Genomic DNA, 22,241 nt, shown 5'->3' on the forward strand with positions numbered 1-22,241 from the left:
AAAAAAACATAACTAATCTTACTCTTAAAAAATATATAATCGGGAATATAATGAGTAGCCATGTATAGCCGGTGCCCGGTAGACGGTAGTCATGACTCATGACTCAGAAGCACAACCTATGCCCCACCCCTCTCTCTCTCCTCTGTCGCCTTCCTACTACAAAGGACGCATCTGGCCGACGCCGACCAGGCGACTCCTGGTCAGTGGGCACTGGGCAGGCACTCCGGCACTGGCTCCTTCCTTCCCTTTCCCTGATCCCTCGTCCAGTCGTCCTCCTCTGCCCGGTACAGCTGCGAAGCCGGCACTGGCTCTGCTCTGCTCGCCAGCAGCACCGACCTCCACTCTACGTCTCCACCAGACCACCAGCAAGGCGAGCTCCTTTTTCACTCCCCCAAATCTCTGAATAAAAAATCGCGCAAGCAACCTCGCTCCACCGGCCTCCGCAAGTTCGTTCAGTCAGGTCAGGTCCCAGCCCACGCAGCATTTGACAGCGCGAGGCGGTTGCCCAGTCAGGTCCGCCTTTTCTTGGTTACGTTTTCCTTTGATTTTGTTTAGTTAAATGCCCATAACCACCGGCAATCCAGTCTCCACGCCCGGTTATTGTAAGCTCTGAGTTGCTCCTGGGCGCCAGTTTTAATTACCCCATCTCCGGTGTGGATTTGACGAGGGGCATTCACATTTTCGTCTTCCCATTTTGCACAGCTGGGGTGGACGGCTTTGATTTGCTTCGAAGGGAGTGAGATTGGTTGAAGCCTTCGACCAAGGTTGTCGATGGATTCTGGGATTTGGGCATCTGTTTGGAGCTTCATCAAGTTCCTGCCTTTCTTCTTTGCGCTTCTCCTCCTGGGCATCATCAAAGGTGGACAGAACGCTTGTTCTGTCAGTCCATTCTTCTCGCCTTTTTTCTTAATAGGAGTATGGAATGTAATTGTATTAAAGGATGGTTTCACACGGCTATGCCCTTGCTTCATGAATTCAATCAACCAGTTCACTTGGTGCGTTGCATTTGCTAGTCCGTTGCTAAAAATGGTTGTCGATCGAACTATTCGGGTTCTGCCTGTACTGATGCTTGGTTGCTCCTTCCAACCATTGTTGTGGGCTTCAGTAATGAATAATGATGTAACCTGGTCCTTGATTTGGCTTGCATAAATGCTCATATCACCAATGAAGTAGTCCATTTATGAGCTGATATACACTCCCTTTGATAATAAGGGAGCAAATGGTGTAGTTCATATAGGTACCAATACTCTGGCAAACTTTTATTGGCAGAGAATATTGACTTTATGAATATTGCTCCATCTGCTTGGTTCTTTTTCATTTGCAGATTTATCCATGTCGTAGTTTTACTTGTCATTTGCACAATTCTGCTTGATAGGGGCAATAGACTTATTTATGTAGAGTTTTGCAATCAGAATATCCAGGGATATGAATTGAACTATGTGCACATGATATTTTGGATTCATTCTAGAAAAAATAGTGTTCTGATTGTAAATATTAATACCTTGGCTAGCCTACATTTCATTGACTGGTTGAGTACTTGTGTTGATCTCAGTTCTTATTGGTCTATCTGATTCATGCTAATCTTACCAATCCAGGTGCTTTGTTTGGCCCATGGGCATGGCTTGTCATGACAATTGGAATTTCTGCACTTATTCTAGGCTTATGGCCTATGCATGTGATTTGGACATATTACTGCATCATCAGGTAGAGTTTGCAGTCCTGAAAGGAAAGTCATGCAATGTGGTGTATTTGGATGTGCTTATCACCTTTTTATGAAAGCAGAACCAAGATGGTAGGACCGGTCGTAAAGTTGCTGCTTCTTATTGTTGCAACTGCGGTTTTGGTTATATGGCTAATAATTGGCGTCGTGGGAAGCATCCTTGCTGGTTTGGCCTATGGCTTTCTCGCACCAGTAATGGCTACATTTGATGCGATTGGGGAAGGAAAAGAAAATCCACTTGTTCACTGTTTTTTGGTACAATTTACTTGTAACAGCTTCATTCTGATATCTGTCTTGTGTGTACAATACCTGTTTCACATGGTTAGCTAACTGGAAATGCAGGATGGAACATGGAGCACTATCACAGGAAGCTGTACAGTTGTCAGGGACATGAAAGACATGTTGGTACACTCATATTTTTCAATCATGGATGAAGTTCGTCTTCATGCACCACCCGACGGCAAGCCATATGAGATAAGGTCTTAGTTCTACTTTCTATTTGTTATTGTTTTCGGCCTTTTCATTCTTCCTTATAACTATATGTGTTAACAAGTGAGTAGCAATTGTACTAAATGAGACATTACTTTCATCCGGTACTCTACTTAAAATATTTTGTCTGTTTGTTATCTTGGTTAGCTTTTGTTACACATCATAAACAGTTCATGTTAACAATAAAATACACTGTATGTGGTCACAAGAAAGACAAGAAATACACAATTAATTAATACTTGAGAACTCACTTTAAAAAGAAATGATATGGGGGAGTGTCCCATGTAAATTGAAGTTCAGTATTCTTTTAAATTTTGATCTGATTGCTAATATTTAAAAACCATTGTAGTGATTTTCTTTTAATTGAGGAATTCCGTATGGCATAAAATAATTAATTTCCCCAGATTGCTACAAATTCCTGGTGCAATATTTGCTGCTGCTTGTGGGCTTGTAGTGGATGCAATAATGTTCACACTGATTGCCTTGTACAAGTTCCCCGTTATGCTATTCAAAGGATGGAAGCGGTTGATTGAAGATCTTATTGGCAGAGAAGGACCTTTTCTTGAGACAGCTTGCATGCCATTTGCTGGTCTTGCAATTCTTCTCTGGCCATTTGCAGTTATAGGAGCTTTTATAGCCTCTGTTATTTGCAGTGTTCCTTTTGGTGTATATGCTGCTGTGGTGGTTTATCAGGTATTGACGAATCTTTTTGGACTGGTAACAGAAAAATATCATTTGTAGTATAAAGCTAGTATTATGATGAAATATTACCTGATTTAGCATGATAGATGTGGAGGCGTGAAGCTTATAATTGCAATCTTGTTTATGTGGCAGGAATCCTCACTTTTCTTGGGACTGTCTTATGCAATATCATCAGTATCCATCTTTGATGAATATACAAATGACGTACTTGACATGGCACCAGGATCTTGCTTTCCTAGGTACAAATGGTTTATTCTGTACCAGAATATTGTCCTTGAATTGTACACCAAATAATACAAGTTACTCAAAATTTCACTTTCCATGAGTAGGTTTAAATATAGGACAAATGAAGCTTCCTCACATGGTGGCTCTCTCTCGAGACCCGCTTCATTCAAGGACAAGCATGATGGAAAGAAAGCCCCTCAGCGTGTAACATCATTTAAAAGTAGCTTTGATGAGTTCAATCCATTCAAGGTGATCTTTTTCTGGAAAATTGGCAAAAGAAATTTCACTGTGTTCCCACTACATAAACATTCTCTATACTGACACTGGTCCATGCTCCATTTAGATTAGTTTCATTGTATTCTATTTCCTCCATTCTAAATTATAAGACATTTTGACTTTTCTAGATATATAGCTTTTGTTAGGCACTTAGATATACACCATGTCTAAATACATAACAAAAGCAATGTATCTAGGAAAAGGCAAAACGTCTTATAATATAGAACCGAGGGAGTATTATGGTGGAGCTATACTTTTTGTAGAGTTTAGAGATTATACTATGAGGTTTTATAATCCCATTTAAAATTCAAAACCATGATATGATTCTTTGGTGTTTGGAAATTTGTGCAGTATAACTGATTTAAATGTGTTGTTTAGTTGCTAGATCACCTTTTCATAGAGTGTAAGCACCATGGCAAGGATCTGGTCGCTGAAGGAGTGATAACCCCAAAAGATATAGAAGGAACAAAGGCAGGCAAAGCCAGCACTGGGGTACTTAATGTTGGGTTACCAGCATATGTTATCCTTAAGGCACTCCTCCGATCTGCTAAAGCCAATTCTGATGGTCTCGTTCTAAGTAAGGGTGCCTTTTTTTCACCGCTAAAGAGGTTTGTTGTACCTTTTATTGACCTGCCAGACTTTCCTGTGAAATATGCAGGTAATGGATCTGAGATAACATCCGACAATAGGCCTACGAGTAAAATCTTTGAGTGGTTTTTTGACCCTCTGATGGTAATCAAAGATCAAATCAAAGCTGAAAACTTCACAGAAGAAGAGGAAGCATACCTTGAGAAGCAAGTGCTCTTGATTAGTGATCCAAAGCGCATCAAGGAGAATCTCATTCGGCTTCCACCATTGAGTGAGAGAAAACAAGCAGAAATAGAAGCATTTGCTCGAAGGTAGTCCTTTCATCACTCCTTTTCAACCACTAAAGAAAATATGATTCAATCTGACCCCGCTGATCCTACTGCAAGGTTGCAAGGGATCACAAAGTCGATATCAAGGTACCCCACATCCAAGCGTCGCTTCGACGCCCTTGTGAAGGCTCTTTCAGAAGAGCTTGCAAGGACAATGGGTGGTAATCAATCTGCCAATGGGTCTCAGGTCCGGAAGATAAGAAGTGGTATCGTCCGAATGCTTAGTCAGAGATCACTAGGGAAAACAACAGGCATCCCGGGCGATGATCATGAGGCTCAGCTAACAAGCGATGGTTTCACTTCATGATGTTCTGGAGGTGTTCAACTGTAACCTCAGTTTGAAAAGGAGATACTACTTTTCTGTGTTATTTTGCTAACTGGATACAAAGAACTGACACTTCTGTATGAAGAGTTTAACCTCAACCATCTCGAGGATGAGTTGTTTGTTTTCAGGACTGTATCTGGACAACACTGTAGTAATACTTCGTAACAGAAAGCAAAAGATATGATTCGCCCTAGTGCCACCAGTTACATGCCCTCGTTCGTTCTAGCCGAGTTGGATGCCTTTGGATTATTTTTTTTACTCCGACTGTCTTGGTGTGCTTGTCTTCAGTTATTTGTCCATACAATATACAAATGATCTAACACTGCTGAAAAACGATAGCCCAAGACAAATGGAGAAGCGAGAGTATTAAATTCTCCATAAACAACATTATCATTAGGTTTAAGTGTGGCAAAGGAAATTCCATTTGAAGCCGTGTGCAGGCAAAGAGACTTCACAAAAATGTGAAATGGTTCAGAAAAACAACTGAGTTGCACAACTTCTTCAAGTTAATTTCATGCATCATTACTCGTATTAGTGTTACATTTTGAATTGAAGAATCGTATTTTTCATCATCATAACCGCGGATGGAACAATGACATTCTCGATTCTTAACAGACTCAGGAGGTAATGGTAGCTAATAAAGTGACTACAGCAAGGCACGTGTCTACTACAGGTGATGAGGAAATGTGCGAATCTGAACATGCATTCTGAAACATCAATCACAGCGCCTTCTTCTTGGCGTCCTTGGCCAGCCCCTTCTTGCGGATCTTAATGCACATGCCCAGGCGCACGCTGTCGATAAGGGACTCGGGAAGAATGGAGATCAAGAACCACACGACAGAGTGTGGCCAGTATGGTGTGCACCTAGGCTCGTATCCAATGTGACGAACGGCAGCACGAGCATAGGTGTCAGCAGATGGGACCATGAAGGAAGACTTCCTGATGGATGCCATCTTTGTCGCCACGTATAAGGGCACCTGGATAGATTGAAGAAATACAACATATTACTGACAAAACCGTTGCAATTACTTGCAAAAGCACTAATTCTCCAATTGATCAAGAAGCATTATCAAAAGGTAGACACAAATCAGTTCAGCAAATAAACAAGCTCAACCAAGTTTAGTAGAACATGTGAAATGATGCTTCAAGATGGTTAATTTTAGACGTTTGGAAATTTCAGAATCACTTCAGTTTGTGAGGGCTAAAGGGCAGGCCTGGTGCAGCGATGAGAACTGTCTCATTGAGGTCACAGGTTCGAAGCAACCTCTACATATTTGCAGGGGAAAGGCTCGCCTCACTTTATCCCTTCCCAAGATACCTCTCATGTGTGATAGTTTGTGAGGACTAACATGAGCCTGAAACAACTAGAGTGTTTCATCAAAATTTCTTTTAATTCTTTAGAAAGAGAACAGAGATCGAGAAACTATAGTTGAAATGGAAAATTGGAATTTGGTGAGAGGCAATAAATCATTTCAATAGCACAAAACTAAGTTAAGATAACTGTATAAATGGTTGATAATTTGAGACAAGATACATTCGATGCAAAGATAGATTTGTTACCTGGCATTGCACATCAATACCCTTGCTCTTGTACTCAACATAGAGGCATCTTGAGAATTGGTCAACATACCTGGAAAATACAAATAACATTATTTTTAGTGTGCACTTAGTAAGATCAAGAGAATGTGTGCATCTGCCTAATTACAGCTATTTTTGAATTACACACACACACGCACGCGCCCGCCCACCCACCCACCCACACCCACCTATGGAAGAATCATCATGCTCGCATTTTCAGCTAAATATGTAGTGCATAACACAAAGATACACAAACAAATAGGAGGCCTTACATGATAATATATCATTGTTTATAGGTTTTTCAACTATTCATCTAATATTAGATCACAGGATAATATAGCCCCACTATTCAGTGAGCTCTAATAGTTGCAAGCAGGATGGATGTTAGACCAACTCAACAGGAGCATCACAAAAGTTTTTTTTAGTTCTTAATTTCTTATGCAAACAAAAACCAGTACGCCTTACAGTAAAAGTTTTTTTGCTTATGCAGTTACCTATCTTTTTCTTTCCCCTAAGGAGAAGGATCATACGTCAGATCTAGACATTTCGAGTAATCCTAGACTGATGGAATTTCAGTACCCAACTAATTCTAGCATCTGAATGCATATCTAACTAACTCCCCCTATGATTGCATCAGAATCTGGCATGACCAACACGCAAGGTAGGGATTCACACTGAAGGCGTTTCCTCTGATTCCTGATCCCAGTGTTGCTACAATAGTTCCCAAACCATGTAGGCAAGAAAGACGTGCTCCTTTTGTTCTCGATCAGTCGCAATCTTACTTGTACTAGAAGCCATCTATCCTAGAATCGAGCCAATCTAAGCTATAGCATGCGCAACGGACAGCATGGAAGCAGTGACTAGGAAAACGGGGAGCTCACGCTTTGGTAGCGGCGTAGACGGAGTAGAGCGGATCAGAAGGCACGACGGAGGCGGCGCCGGAGCCGATGTTGACAATGGCGCCGCGCTTCCTCTCGACCATGGCCGGCAGCACGGCGTGCGTGACACGCGTGACGCCCTCGACGTTGACCCGGATGAGGGTGCGCATCAGCTCCTCGTCCACCTCGTGGAAGTAGCGCGCGTACGGGTAGGACACGCCGGCGTTGTTGACGAGCACGCCGACGTCGAGGCCCCGGATGGAGTCCTTGAGCGCCTCGACGGCGGCGGCCAGCCCCTCGCCGGCGAAGTCGAGCACGAAAGTCCGCACCTCGGGGACCTTGGGGTGCCTGGCCTTGATCTCGGCGGCGACGGCGGCCAGCTTCTCCTGGTTGCGGCCGACGAGGACGAGCCCGAGCCCGGACGCGGCGAGGCGGAAGGCGACGGCGCGGCCGATGCCGTCGGTGGCGCCCGTCACGACGGCCCAGGCGCCGTAGCGGCGGCGCAGGGGCTTGCCCGGGCGGAGGAACGCGGCGTAGACCCAGAGCGCGAAGCGGGCGGCGGCGCGCACGGCCACGAGCAGGCCCACCGCGGCCAGCGCCAGCGCCCACGCCGGCTGCGCGCGGAGGAACTCGACGTGAGCGCACGTGCCGGCCATGGCGGAGTGTGATTTGGGGAGCTGGAGGAGAGAGCAGGGCTCGGCTCGGCTCGGCTGGCGACCGATGCAGTGCGGTGCGGTGCTGTGCGGTGTGCCTGCCCCTGTGTCGAGCTTATAAGGGGCATGACCTATATCCGGTGGTGGGTGGAACTGGTGCACCAAGACTAACTGAACACGAACTCATGAAATCTCTCTCTCTCCTCCGTAGGCAGTAGTAGAGTAGTAGGCTCGTAGTCGTAGAGTTCGTATGGACGGACAAATTTCAAAGTGGATTTTCAAGTTCTTGTAGTGGTGCTCTTATAGAGAAATTCTTCCTCATTTATTTTTTACTTGTCGTCGTTTTAGTATAAAAATAAAATGACGGATAATAAATATTTAAGAATGAAAGTAGTAGTATAAAACTGGATAAATTCATTGCGGAGAAAGACCACATCCTAGCGGACAACCTTTCTTTCTCACTTCCTCGTGCAGGTTACAAAGGAATGCGAGTCAAAGTAGCAGTCTTTACGTGAGATACAAGCGTTCGGCTGCCCTCTTCATCAGCCAAGGCAGCTGCGCAGGAACAGTTTTTACTCTCAGGGCCAGGGGTAAGGGTAAGTTACAACAAACAGACGGAGACACACAGATTATAACATAGCACGCGCCACACTCTTTGGGCACGTCAAATTCACCGACGTAACCGTTGACGTGTTTGGTAGGCTCACCTGCCAAGTCATCAGCCTATTCGCGTGGCAGATGAACCGGCGAGCTGCGGAGGTTGACTGGCATGGCATCCAGACCAGAGGCCGGAGCAGATGCAGATCAGAGGCAACCCGCTCACGGTGCACCGGGCGCATCTCCAGCTCTGCTGTAATAACTGTGGATTTGATGCGCATCTTGGCTGTGCCTTGACGAAGGGGACAGCGGGGTTGGCACTTGGCAGGTCGGGTTTGATGAGCCGAAATAATGACGGGGGCCGTTGGGGATGTGGTCGCCGGTGGCGGGCGGAAATCCCAACCCTTGTGCACTGCACGACCGTCGAGGCGTCGTGCTGGCTGCTGAGCCACTGCCAGGTGGGACGCGAGTGGCGAGCCGTGCCGCGCAATGGACGCGAGTGGGTGCCGGCTTCAATCCAGGCAGGTGGGAGAGGGGGGAATGGGAATCGATCGATGGATCAATGCGGCTGCCGGCTACCAGTAGCAGTAGCAGCATGGGCGTTGGGCAAACACCGCCTTGCGCGGATGGAAGTCTTGTCACGACGCCGCGAATCCATCTGCGACGACGACGTCGCTTCCACAATCGGAACGGTTTGCATTTTCCTCTAGGAGAGCATCGAAGATTTTTTTTTAGTGTAAACCCATAAACGGTAAGGACAATAGTAAGTAGTAACAGTACACTATTATATACTGAAATCTTTATCCAGTTCAGGCATGGTCGGAATGTTCAAACGGCAGAGAGCAAAATCGACCATGACCACCGCGCGCACATGGCTGCAACATCACAGCACATGGTTACACCACCACTTCCAAGTCCCAACCACACAACACATCACAATTCATGTTGCAGTCCCACACTGCCCGACTTCTACAGTACTACTACAGCTGTGTCGCTCTATGTTTTTATAGGCTGTGGATCGTCAAAAATCCACGCAGAAACGCCTGACCCACATGGTTTCTCCATGACTTCCAGCAAAAAAAAGGGGGGGCAGACCCACATGCTTTTCACAAGGTCCGCAAGTCGGCTGCACCATGCTTCTTGGAGGTCTGCACACTCGCAAGTTGCAAACGGGTTATTAGGGAAAGAAGACAAACCACTCGACTGACAGGTAAAAAAAAAGACAAACCACAGAGTTTAGCAGCCCACCTAACAGAAGAGAAGCGCACAGATAAAGCCGGGGCGGCTTTAAATTTTGTGATCAGACATCCGGACAGAGTACACCGGCTCACCATCGTCTGGCTCCTTAACAAGTTCGCAAACATCCCCAGCCCGAAGGTCGTTTGATGCCACGAAATGTTTCCAGCCCGCGGTGAATCCCACAAATAACAGGCTGTCGTGGTAAACGACAGGCCATAGTCTCTTCTTGGGGTCCTTCAGCATTATGACATCATAGTCATGCCTTCTCTGTCGTCTAACTGCATTGGAAAGCGACTTGGATAGGTCCTGGGGGTGACAGTGATCAGAAACACCTTTTTAGCGATGTGGTCAGAAACTTAAAAAGAACTTTACAACTATGAACATGTACAGTGATGTGATGTCCGGTATCGATGTAAAATTAGTCAAAGAAGACCAGTTATGGAATCTGCACAACTCACAAGCCATTTCTGAGTAGTATCAGGAATGCACAGTTGGAAGTTGATCTCTGGTGGAGAATGATGATCCGGCTCCGGAATTTCGTCCTTTGTAGGCAACAAAGACTCTGGGACCTCACGGTTACTAGACATTCTGCCTTCCTGTTTGGTGGAACGGTGTTCTGCATGAGTCACAATCCAACAGACTAATTAGAAACACACTATCCGATCAGAAACCACTCTTTAGTTTTATATTCAAAGAAAACATGTTATCCACCCTTTAATTTTACAATCAAACAAAACAAGTTAAAATAAGCTCACCTGACTCGTTGGCAGGTACAACACTGTTGCAAATTTTGCTGCGTACACCGCTCCTCGCTGGCTCCGCTTGATCCATTTTGGTTTCAAATTGAGCAGTAGTTCCTACCAAACATAGATTCGATAATATGCTATAAACAACAATTATATCCACAATAAACAACCAAGAGATCTTTGAAAAGAAAAACAGTTGAAGTGATACTAGAAAGTTAAAGAGCACACCACCACCTTTTCCATTGACATTATGTGCAGTCTCCATCATGCTATTCTTGCATTTAGATATTTCGTCAGGACTTGAGGTTTTCTCAATGGACCCTGTTAACATTGATTCAATAAAGGCACAACTTCCTTCAGACCTGCTAGGGTTTAGTCCTAGTGCAGCATATTTACCCGCAACTACAGGGTTTGCACTCAACCAGACATTGTTACTTTGGCTATGTACAATGCTTCCCATGGGTTTGTTCTCCTTTTGCTTCAAGTAGAACAGAAGCACCTATAGAATGATAATGGAAACTATTTCTCTACTACAAAAAACCATTTACCACCGCAATAAACTCTTCTTCTTTTGAATGAAACAGCACAGAAGCTTTGACATCATATGGCCTTGTTTGGATGCACTTAGTATCCACCTCTTGGAGTGGATTAGGATGTAACTTAGTTTAATTTCCCCTCCAATCCACGCCAACATGGGTGGATTGAGGTAGATACCAGTGCATCCAAACAAGACCTATACTGGTAGCTATAATAAAGAAAATTATGAGACGAAGCGCACCTCCATCTTTCTCATTGATGCTATAGTTGATCTCTGTCCCATCACGTCCGCAATCGATTACTCTGTCAGCACTTGATGGTTCTTTGATGGGCATTGTGAATACTGGTTGGACACATTCATGATTTCCCTCGGAACAAATGTACTCATCTACTGGGTTCAGTTCAATCAAACCGTAACCATCAACCAACATGCCGTCAGTTTTTTGTGGGTTTTCATGTTTAATCGGTGCAGTGCAATCAAGAGCTGTTTGATTGTTCACAACATCCTTCCTCCACTTCTCCAAGCATCGGAAACCTCCAGGAGCTTCATATTTTCTATTAAAGTTTTGGATAATGATCATCTTGCTATAATTATGATAATCTTCCGCGGTTGTCCTAGAATCTAAAGGAATGGCATTTGTTCTTTGTTTTCTGCCTAAATTTTCATCTGAATCATGTAAATCTAAGAGAGCTGTAGCACTTATAATTTGAGATACTGTTTTTACTTCACTGCATGTTGCTGAAATGCACTTGGTTCCACACTCAATTTCAGGGAAATTCCCCTTCTCGTCAGCTAGTACAGCTGAGGGTCCATTCCCAATGCCACTTTGAGCTCTTATAGGGTCCTCATTGGTATTAACAGCCACAAGACTTATATCTGAATCTGGTCCTGATGTGGCTAGCTTCATTGTATCCTCTTTTTCATGCGCGGAAGGTTCAGAATCTTCAGAATCTATAATCATAATTACTGTTTTTCCTTTGCTGCACAGTGGAGTACCCTTTGTTTTGCACTGTGGACCAATCAAATTACCACTGATATCTTGTGCCACTGGTCCAGATCCAACCACACGTTCAACTCGTTTAGGGTCTTTTTTTGTATTGCAAGTTACATGACATGTTTGAGGCACTTTGGTCCTAGGACATTCGCCAGAAACATAGTAGCCACTGTTTTCTGAAATACCATCTGTGACGACCAAATCATCAGGTGGCATATTACTCCATGCCTGTTTCTTAGTTTCACCTTTATTTGTGCTCTCAGGATTGAAGTCGAGTCTTTCACAAGAATCCGTACCAAAAACCCGCACAGAAAATGTACGCTCAGCAATATACTCAAACAACAGAAATTCACCCCATTTAATCAAATGGTTTGAGACAAAAACATCCCATCCCTGATCAAAAGCAAGGGAATCAACCACCTTCGATACCAGGACCTTTAAACATTTTCCCTTTGAATCTTTAAGATACACAAGTTGATTAGTCAAATACTCCAGTCTGGGTGCAACAATTCGTGGTATCACCTGCACAATATATGCATGTACATGATGTTTTGTAGGGGCCATGGCATAAGACAAATAAAGGAAAATAAAAGAAATGGATAGCATAGCTGTAATGGAAAGCAGCAACAAACAAAACCATACCAGAAATTTCTCGGCATTGTTGCGTACGAACTTTAAAAATGCAATGGGAGCCTGATTATTCTTTTCCTTGCCGCCGCTAAATATTTTCAATTCCTTCACCCTGCCACCATAAATCTTATCACTATCATTGCGCCACATCCTCTTTTTTTCCTTCAATAATGTGTGTGGTAATTTCTCCTTCCATATTTTATAGTTAGAGCCACTTGATGTACCCATCTTCAAGTTAGATACATCAAGCGGCACATTTCTCCTATTCTGTCTGTCATGTCTCATCTTAATCTCCATGCTCTCAGTCGTCCTCATTTTCTTCTCTTTAACAGCAGGTGTGATTGGTGCAGTCTCCTTCTCACTACTGGTATTGTCAGGCATTTTCCTTTTCTTTTCTTTATCACAAAATGCTGTGGGCACCTTCCCCTTCTTCACTCCACTGTAACAACTCCGCATCTTGCTGTCAGCAGCCTGCATCTTCTTCTCTCGGTAGGTTTTGTTTAGCTTTTCCTTATTCTTCTCCTTCTTAGGTAATGGGGTGGACACCTTCTTGATCTTCACCTTAGTATCAGAGTTACTCATAATCCTTACCACCTCCTTGTCATCATCCCTTTGCATATTCTTCCCAGTGCTGGCATTGTGAGGTTTCTTCTTCCTCTCCTCCTCAGGGGATGCGGTGTTGAACTTTTTCTTACCCTCAACCTTACTGCAGTCATCCGATGTAATCGTCTTTTCCTTGTCCAGTTCAACACCCATCATCCTCTCCTTGCTGTTGGTTTTGTTCAGGTCATCATCCATTTCCCTTCCCTGCTCACATAATGCGGCAGGCACCCTGCTCTTGTTTATCCTCTGGTCGCCACTCCACATGTCCGTATCCTTCCCATGGTAGGCACTGCATTTAAACAGATGTTCCTTTTTCTCCCTCTTCTCTACGGAGGCAGCATCGGACGTCTTCCCGTTCTTTACCACAGTGTCGCCGTCCCGCACCTCACCGTTGGCAGTGTCGTGACACCGCTTCTGGCGGGCAGAATCAGGAGCAGAGCCGGTCATCCCCACCAAGAATTCGTTTCCTCCTCCCATGGTTAAACCACCGACAATATTGGTCACTTCAGGGCTCAGGCACTAGAGAAGAGGAAGGCATGGCACTAGACAAGGGAAAGGCATAAGACCAACATCAATAAGATGAGGTTACTAGTATCATAAACACACAAACCCTCCCCAAAAAAATGGATGCAAAGCAGAAATTTCTACATCGGGGAGAACAACCAAACTGAAGTAAAAAACTCAAAGTCCAGAAAACAAAGCCAACAACGCCGTCCGATTTTACTACACCAAACTGTTCGACGGCAAATCTGAAAAAAAATCACTAACACCTCTAGAGTTCAATGGGAAGTAGAGTATATAATACCTGTGGAGATGATCGATAAAGTCCGATACGACATTCAGACATGTCGCCGATCAGATCGCCTGCCTGATGAGACGACAACAAAATGCAACTTCTCTGATTGACTCGATTGATCAAAGAAGACTTCGACCTAGGGCTAGGAAGCAGAAACTGCAGAAGGTGCCGGTGGGTTCACGTGGACCCCGATCCTCGAGCACCTCGGATGGTCGACGCGTGGAGATCCTTGTGATGGAAGGCGCGCGAGATGGAGCACCTCCCAGTCTCCCACCGTCCCGCTCGGTTGCTCTTGCTCGGATCGCTCGCGCACGGCACTGGCTTTCCCGTCGCAGTCATGAATGCGGCACCGAGCACGTACTCGGTCACCGACAGGTGGGCCCTAGGTCGCCGAGTCGCTGACAATAGCGCAATGGCCAGCACCAATTTGACAAATCACCACCCGCCAACTCTCCCACTGCCACCTGGGGCCCATGTGTAAGCTCGCTCTCCACGATCCTCCGCTGCAGCTGCAGGCGGAACGCATCCTGGGCGCCGGGACTGGCGTGGGCGCGTGGCCCACAACCCATCGTCTCCACCGAATAGGAGTACAGGACACACCGGACTCGCTGCTCTCCCCCGCGTTACCGCGTAGCCGATGCCCGATGGCTTGATCAGATCCCCCACCCGGACCCGGCCCAGATCTGTCGTCGCCGCCGCAGTCGCCATGGGTGACCACTCTGACTCCGATTCCTCCCCCAAGTCCTCCTCGTCCTCGTCCTCCCCCTCCGCCCGCCGCCGTTCCTCGCCGCAGCGCAGCCGGGCCCACACTGACGAGACCGGCAGCAGCGACGGCGTCCTCGTCGAGCTTCCTACTCAGGTATGGCGCGACGAAGCCGCCTCCACTCGGGTACCACGGGTTCGGACCTACGGCGTCTTAGAGAAGCTTCTCTCGCTCTGCAGGAAGCGCGGAGCCCCGGGGCCGACCCTGACAGCGGCGTCCTCGTCAACATGCCCGCTGACGACGCCACCAGCGGCGAGACCTTCGACGACGCCCCCGAAGATCTCGCGGCCGCCGGCTCGCTCTCCGCACGCTCGCTGGACGAGTCCATAGCCGTCATCGACTTCCCTGAGGTTTCCAGCACCAGCGCCGAGCTCCGCAAGTACCAGGTGCTGCTTCCTCTTTCCTCTCCCGTCAGATTATATTGGTTTTGTGCGTGATTTTGCTGCGGAAGCTCTAATTTGTGATGTGACGAACAATGTTTTTTTTTTGTTCAGGAAGAGAAGGCTGTATTTGCTCGGGAGGCAGTGGCACTCCGGAGGTTGCTACAGGAGATGTTGGGGCAGGAAGCTTCAGTTGCGTTGCATGGAGAGGACGCTGACGAGACACTGTTGCATTCAATGCTGGACGACTGCTCGAGGCTTGTGCTTGAACTTAACTCGATGGCACGGGCCAGGGAGCAAGAGATTGAGAGCCTACATGCCAGGGCTGCAGAGGCAGAGGTATCAAGTGAGGTTGCTCATGTATACCTGGGTTCGTGGAGAGAAGGGTCTGAGCAAGCTGTTGGGCGGATGCTTGCATCAATTGATGCTGTGGTTAGGCAAGATGATGCCAGCTTTGAGGGTGCTGACCAGGATGGGATTTCTATTCTGGAAAGGAAGACTTCATTGCTTGTGGAGAGGTACAGGCAGGCCTCGATGGGTATTGAACAGCTTGAGCAAATTTTAGCTGAGGTGAAGCCTGGTTTCGCGGCCACAGGGCACGGTGACCTTGCTACCACTTTAAGTGTTCTTTCAGATGAATTGGTTGGTAGCAAGAGAAATGAGGTGGATTTACTGCAGAAGATGAATGCTTTTGCTGAAGAGAAGAAGGCTATTGCTGATGAACTTGAGGAAGTGAAAGCTGCTAGGAATGCAGTGAATGCTGAGGCAAGCAAAGCAAAGGCAGAGTTTGAGCAGATGGAGCAAAAGTTATCAACGACTAAGGAGAAGCTCAGCATGGCTGTTACGAAGGGCAAGTCACTGGTGCAACACCGTGATTCCTTGAAGCAGGCCTTGGCTGAAAAGACGGGTGAGCTTCAGAGTTGCATGACAGAATTGCAAAAGAAGTCTGATGCCCTGCAAGCAGCTGAGAGCAGGGTTGATGAGCTACAGATTTTTTTAGATGAAAAGACAAGTGAGCATGAAAAGTGCTTGGATGAGCTTCGAGACACATATAGTGCATGGGAAGCTGCTAAGACCAGCATGGAGCAATTAAATGAATCAAAAAGTGCCCTGCATGCTTCCCTTTCACTAAAGGATGGGGTTTTTGAACGCATTGAAGATATCATGTCAGAGGCAACATTTCCAGAAGATCTTCTTTCCTTGGAGATGACAGATAGGTTGGGATGGTTAGTTGAGCAGAAGAAAATTGCAGATATGATCTTCTCAGAGCATCAGAAAGTTAAAGAAATCTTGAGCTCTGTTGACATTCCACATTCTGTCTTAACCTCTGAACTTGATTCCCAGATCAGTTGGCTTGCCAGCTCACTGAACCAGGCCAAAGATGATGCGGTCCGGTTGCGTGATGAGTCTGCTGAAATGTTGGCTAAAATGGCTGCACATGAATCAAAGCTGGTGTCAATGCATGAGGAAATTGACCGTTTGACAATTATTCTACTGGAAGAGAAACAGGAAAAGGATATTCTTTTAAATGAACATTCTGAATTGATGTCCCTATACAAAGCTGCTGTTAATAAGTTGTCCCTTGTCTCATCACAAAATAATGAGTTGCTAAAGGCATTTGCGGAATTTTTTGATGTCACATTGGAGGGTAGTCAGTCTATGGATATTGCCAAATTGGTACAGCAGGGCCTCAGAAATATCCAACAAAGACCAAAATCTTCTCCTATTGAGAGTGGCAGCTTTGAGAAGCTACAAGCACTACTGTATACCCTAGACCAGGAATCAACACTATGTAAGATGATTCTTGAAGAAGACATGATTAACAGATCTGAGAGGACTGGTGAACTTCAAAGAATGGCTGAGGAGATTATTGTTCTGAAAAATGAGAAGGTATCACTGCAGAAGGAGGTTGAACGGGTGGAGGAGAGATCAGCATTGCTTAGAGAGAAGCTGTCAATGGCTGTAAAGAAGGGCAAGGGTCTGGTACATGAGCGTGAAGGACTCAAGCAAGCTCTCGACGAGAAGAGATCTCAAATAGAGAATTTGAAACAAGTTTTGGAAGGGAAGAGCTCTGAGATAGAGAAGTTAAAACATGCTCTGGATGAAAATAAGTCTGTAACAGAGAATGTGAAGCAAGTTTTGGACGGGAAAAACACTGAGATTGAAAGGCTTAAACATGCTCTGGGTGATAGTTGCGTGGAAACAGAAAACTTAAAACAAGCTTTTGCTGAGAAAACCTCTGAAGCATATAAAATAAAACAAGAACTGGATGCAAAGAACATGGATATTGAGAATCTAAGAGGTGCGATAGAGTCAAGAGAATCTGCCATGACAGATCTCAGAGAGCATGTTGAACATCTATTGTCGTCGCAGGTTGCACGTTTGGAAAAGTTGCAAGTAGATATTGTTACCCTTAATGATGAAAAGGTGAAATTAGAAAGCATGTTGGAAGAAGCCAGAGCTTCCTGGGACACTCTTGCTGATTCAATATCAAGCCTTACTCTTCCTATTGATCAGCCTTTTGAGGGGCCTATGGAAAAGTTTAGCCAGATTGCCCAATACATCCAGGAATCTCAAGTTGCTAAGAGTTCTCTTGAAAATGAGCTACAGAAAGCAAATGAGCAAATTACCTTACATGCTAGCAGGCATTCTGATGCCCTTTCCACAATAAACATGTTAGAACATGAGTTGAGTAAACTAAAAGATCATATTTCTTCCATTTCTGAAGAAAAACGTCAAATGCAGTTAAATACTTCTGCTGTACAGGAGGAGTTGGAGAAAACAAACGAGGAACTGGCAATCAATTTCAGGAACCTTGAAAGTGCCAACACCACCATTAATTCACTACAAGATGCACTATCACAGGCTAGATCAAATATTTTTATTCTTGCTGCTGAAAAGAATGAAGCTGAAGCTAAATATGAAACAGAAATAAATGCTCTTAATGCTGAGCTAACCAAATGTTTGGAGGAGTTGGATAAAACTCATGGGCACTTACAAAGTCATTCAACAGAATATCATGGTTACCTTGAGAAGCTTGGCATGTTTATGATGGATGATAGTCTCTTGTCTCTGATAGCTGAAGAATATGGAAAGACATTCAACAGCTTGAGAGATATGTGTCTTATAGTCAAGAGTATGCATGAGCAGCTTTCTGTGAAGAGTTTTCAGAATGATTCAATTGTGGAGGTATATTTTTTTTCCTTTGATAATGCATTTTTAGGATTCTCTGTTCTGTGCAGTGAAGTGAGATAATTTGTTGGTTTATTCATCTCGTTGGCTTTTTTAGAGCTATCTATAGTTCTATACGCTGTACTTCCAACAATGCTTGGGCTGAGTTGTATGCTTTGTCTAATCATCATATTTGCTATCTAGTTCTGTGTTATCTGTTTTGTCAACTTTGTAATGTTGTTCTCAGTGTGTGCAATTGCTTCCCATCAGTAAACAAGATAGCTGAGCGAGTAAGAGTAATCTAATTAAGAGCTTCAACATGGAGCATCTGATCTTACTAGTAAGATAGTTTAGGGTGATGGCTGGAATACACTGTTAACATGGCCATCTAGATTCACCTAGACACCTACTACATTATTTTGCCTTCATGTTGCGCGAGCGATCAAAGAGGTGGATCAATTGTAAACCCCCCTCCCCATCTTAGAATATACCTTTTTCTCTTTTGTTCCCTTTAGTTTGCTTTGTAATTCTTGTCAGGTGTAATGATTGTAACTTTGACCTCTTCATGATCACCAAATGTAAGCAGGATTCAGAACTCTCATCACTTTTATCTCTTCCGGACTATGAGAGCTTTGTTAGAGAAAGATTGGTCAAGAACATAAATAGAAAAGGGAATATTGATGACACTTCATCCTTCTCTACTATTGTTGAACAGTTGAGCAACCAAACTGAATACCTTTCTAGTTTTTTAAAAGATTTGTCAACCTACATGAATAGCAATATTATTGTGGTGCTTCGTTCTCTGCAACTAGTGAGCAACACCTTTGCCCATACTCTAGAAGAGCATGACATGTTGAAGGTTGAATTGGGGAACAAGGATGCTCATAACAGAGCTCAAGAATCTGAAGTGCTTTCTCTACAAAAAGATCTGAGAGCAATGTCATCAAAATGTATTTATTGCGTCCAACAAATTGAAATTGTTTTTGACGATATGGTTGATCTTGGATATGCAATAGACTTGGCTACAGGCAGCTCAAGCATAGGGTCTGAACTAGAGGTAACTGTGTCTGATCTGAAGAATGAGGATACCAGTGATTATAGTAAGGTGGCTGATACTTTGCTTGCTACAATTGACACACTTAAGTCCAAGTCTGAAAAATTATCTACCATTAAGGGGCTTGTGATAACTTCATTGGATGACTTCAAAATGAAGCTGAAACAAGCTGAAGCAGCTGCTGAAACTGCTTCACATGAGCATCAGTTGTCTGTTGAAAGGGTATGCATGCTGGAGAAAGAACTCAAAATATTACAGGATGAGTGCAACAAAATGGAACTAAATATTCAAGAGTATAAGGAAAGGGAGGGTGCATTGAAGGCAAGGGAGTTAGAGTTGCTATCAGTTGAGCACACTCAAATTTCAGCAGACAGAGGTAAAATCGTGCCACACTACTAGTAATTGGAGGTTCTTATATTCACTATGTTCTTTTTGTTTCAAACTTACATTTACCTGTTTCATCTTGCCAAACTCTTTTTTCTTGAACAGGTTTAACTGACAATGCAATTTCAAAAGATCAAACGGAAGCTCTTGTTGAGAAGATAAGTAAGTTAAATATGCTGTCAGGCGAGTCAAATGTGCAGAGGGAAGAGGCTACAAGTCCGCTTGACAAACTTTTTGTTGTCATTGATGAATTCAGTGCACTTCAACACGAGGTTGAGACCTTAAGATATGAAAATGAAGATTTACAGTTAAATATTGAATCCTATACCCGTGAAATTGAACAGCTAAGAGAGGTCTCCAGAAATAGTGATCTAACTAATAGGGAGTTGGAATCCAAAGGAAGTGAGCTTCTTGAGGTAGCTGTTAGTATGGAGCGAATGATTCAGCGGTTAGGATATCTTGGAGGAAAAGATGTACTAGAAGATAACAAACCTGCTAGCACACAAGCTCTCTTATCGAAGCTGGAAAAGCTAATAATAGCTTCAAGTACTGAATCTGGGAATTCTAAATCCATAATACAGGAGCTGGGAGCAAAGCTGCAGTCAAGGGAAAAGGCAGTTGATGAGCTATCAACAAAAGTAAAGATGCTCGAGGATTTGTGCCATGCACAACTTTCTCAGCCAGAACCTAGTAAAGACAGATCATTTGAAGCATCTTCCTCAACAATTGGGTCAGATATGTCTGATATTGAAGATGCGGTAAGTCTTGTTTTTGCTTGTACTTCTGCCATTATTTCACCTTTTTAATCTTCTGGCATATGCTACTGGCATTCATAATGTTTAGCAGTAATGTATTATTCTTTCGTTGTGATATTCACTCATCATATATGATTAACATTGCGTTTATTATGGTGTTTCTGATGTTAGTAGTTTGTCAATGTGTTGCTCAGGATGTTAGAACTAGGGTTACTGAGGTAATACGAGTGGTAGGTTTGGGGTCTAGGACTAGGACCCCGACGCTTGGACGCTGTCGGACCGTTGGCTGGGGAGGAACAGGAGCTATCCTTTGCACTGTAGCTCAGTTCTGCACAGTTATAATTAAGCATGTTTATAATTTGGTGGTTTGAACTACTCTGCAGGGACCAGTGGGCAAGACAACATCAGTTTCATCTGTTTCTACAGCTGCACATGCTAGAACAATGCGGAAGGGGTCAGCGGATCATCTTGTTGTCAACATTGGTTCAGAGTCAGAACGATTGATTGCTGCACAAGATTCAGATGACAAGGGTATTGCAGCCTTCTTTTGTTCTTTTGGTTTTATGTGGAACAGGGGGGGGGGGGGGGAGCTAAGCTCCACTAATTTTCTAATGTGTCTAATAGCACTGTATTTCTCATCTTTGAAGGGCGTATAAAATCGCTCCATACATCTGGCTTCATTCCAGCTCAGGGAAAGCACATCGCTGATAGGGTCGATGCCTTCTGGTAAGCTGGTTGCACAATAATGAATAATGCTGTACATGTGTGTAGGAAACTTAAAGAGTTAGGTGCACCATTCCCTTAGGCTCTAGCGGTTCAGTAACTTGCGCTTCTAGCTTTACAGGTTTCAGTTAATTTCGTAAAATGGATATCTGCCTTTTTTTCAAAGATAAAAGGAAGGCCTCCATTTCTCGGATGCTAAATGATTCTGTGAAATGTATGTACAACAGGATCAAGCCCAGCCAGTCATTAGGTTCTCTTGTTTTCTTGTTTTGTTTGTTCTCACAAGACAAATTGTATCTGATCATGAAGTTTCAGTACCGTTTTCACAAATATTCTGGTCTACTTTCGATACCTGTGTTCAAACCGTTTGCATAATTTCACCTGGCTATTTGTTTGCACTAGATGCTTTATATTTCTGCATTTATGACTGGGCTCACTGGAAAGAAGAGTTAAATTCATAGAACATGACAAGTCAATTTTTTTCTAATTGTGCTTTAATGTTGATCAATTGCTGGTTGGACTCTGATGATCGTGTATGAGGAGGAATGGAGGGTACTGCATCTCGCTTAATCAGCTTGTGTCTTTCTGTAGGGTCTCGGGGAGCCAAATTCTGATGAACCGGCCACGAGCAAGGCTAGGGCTTATGTTGTACTGGCTGGCTGTGCACCTATGGTTGATGGGCAGCATCTTGTGACACCGCTTCTCAATACCGAGACCCATCTCATAATTGTACAATAGCACGTATTAGCAGTTTCTTCTTCCATTCATACAATACATGGTAGATGTTAGAAATACCATTTTTTTCATTGTCTTCCTCCTGCTGAGATTTGCACTTGAGCAGTATGTGTTGAATTTTTGCACACAAGATGTAACGCGCAGAAAAAATAACGTTGTCATTCTTTGGTATAGTGAAGAGGTGGTAATTGTATTTGTAGATGTGGTGGCCCTGATCACCTGGTGGGCCCCATCATCGTAAATTCGTTGTTTGAAATTGCGTGCGTTTGAGGTCTGACAATGTAGAGGCCTTATGGGTCGACCTTTGACGTATGAATAGAAACGTATATAGTTGGTTACACTTTTCGCTCCTCCATGAATAATTTTCGAT

General features: G+C 44.3%; 4 protein-coding genes across 5 annotated transcripts; 2 read left to right on the forward strand and 2 right to left on the reverse strand.

Annotated features, from left to right (window-relative positions):
- The first annotated feature begins 204 nt into the window (after positions 1-204).
- LOC100502381 (Steroid nuclear receptor ligand-binding) lies at positions 205-4,752 on the forward strand. Its single transcript, NM_001366999.1, has 11 exons — positions 205-513; positions 703-859; positions 1,596-1,704; positions 1,783-1,975; positions 2,063-2,199; positions 2,614-2,902; positions 3,044-3,150; positions 3,241-3,385; positions 3,791-3,989; positions 4,071-4,311; positions 4,387-4,752. The coding sequence occupies exons 2-11, from the start codon at positions 772-774 to the stop codon at positions 4,634-4,636; spliced, it is 1,758 nt and encodes a 585-aa protein (NP_001353928.1). The 5' UTR covers positions 205-513; positions 703-771; the 3' UTR covers positions 4,637-4,752.
- Positions 4,753-5,142: 390 nt separating this feature from the next.
- On the reverse strand, positions 5,143-7,894 carry LOC542359 (glossy 8). Its single transcript, NM_001111936.1, has 3 exons — positions 7,114-7,894; positions 6,215-6,284; positions 5,143-5,631 (listed from the first exon to the last, which is right to left on the reverse strand). Exons 1-3 carry the CDS (start codon positions 7,764-7,766, stop codon positions 5,374-5,376), a joined length of 981 nt encoding a protein of 326 aa, NP_001105406.1. The 5' UTR covers positions 7,767-7,894; the 3' UTR covers positions 5,143-5,373.
- Positions 7,895-9,124: 1,230 nt separating this feature from the next.
- Positions 9,125-14,312, reverse strand: LOC103628738 (B3 domain-containing protein Os02g0598200). Of its 2 annotated transcripts, XM_020538581.2 has the most exons (8): positions 13,916-14,303; positions 12,520-13,652; positions 11,124-12,399; positions 10,580-10,666; positions 10,355-10,456; positions 10,058-10,215; positions 9,609-9,905; positions 9,125-9,508 (listed from the first exon to the last, which is right to left on the reverse strand). In XM_020538581.2, the coding sequence occupies exons 2-7, from the start codon at positions 13,585-13,587 to the stop codon at positions 9,648-9,650; spliced, it is 2,949 nt and encodes a 982-aa protein (XP_020394170.1). In that variant the 5' UTR covers positions 13,588-13,652; positions 13,916-14,303; the 3' UTR covers positions 9,125-9,508; positions 9,609-9,647. The 2 variants fall into 2 exon arrangements, with proteins under 2 accessions (XP_020394170.1, XP_020394171.1); XM_020538582.3 differs by lacking the exon at positions 10,580-10,666 and having other exon boundaries at positions 13,916-14,312.
- Positions 14,313-14,367: 55 nt separating this feature from the next.
- On the forward strand, positions 14,368-22,127 carry LOC103627381 (myosin-9). The gene is made up of 8 exons (XM_008647671.3): positions 14,368-14,765; positions 14,849-15,055; positions 15,164-18,238; positions 18,807-19,650; positions 19,764-20,416; positions 20,797-20,944; positions 21,061-21,139; positions 21,728-22,127. Exons 1-8 carry the CDS (start codon positions 14,544-14,546, stop codon positions 21,828-21,830), a joined length of 5,331 nt encoding a protein of 1,776 aa, XP_008645893.1. The 5' UTR covers positions 14,368-14,543; the 3' UTR covers positions 21,831-22,127.
- Positions 22,128-22,241: the final 114 nt, after the last annotated feature.

This window comes from Zea mays, chromosome 5, assembly GCF_902167145.1.
Source record: "Zea mays cultivar B73 chromosome 5, Zm-B73-REFERENCE-NAM-5.0, whole genome shotgun sequence".
In the NCBI taxonomy this organism is placed as follows: Eukaryota; Viridiplantae; Streptophyta; class Magnoliopsida; order Poales; family Poaceae; genus Zea; species Zea mays.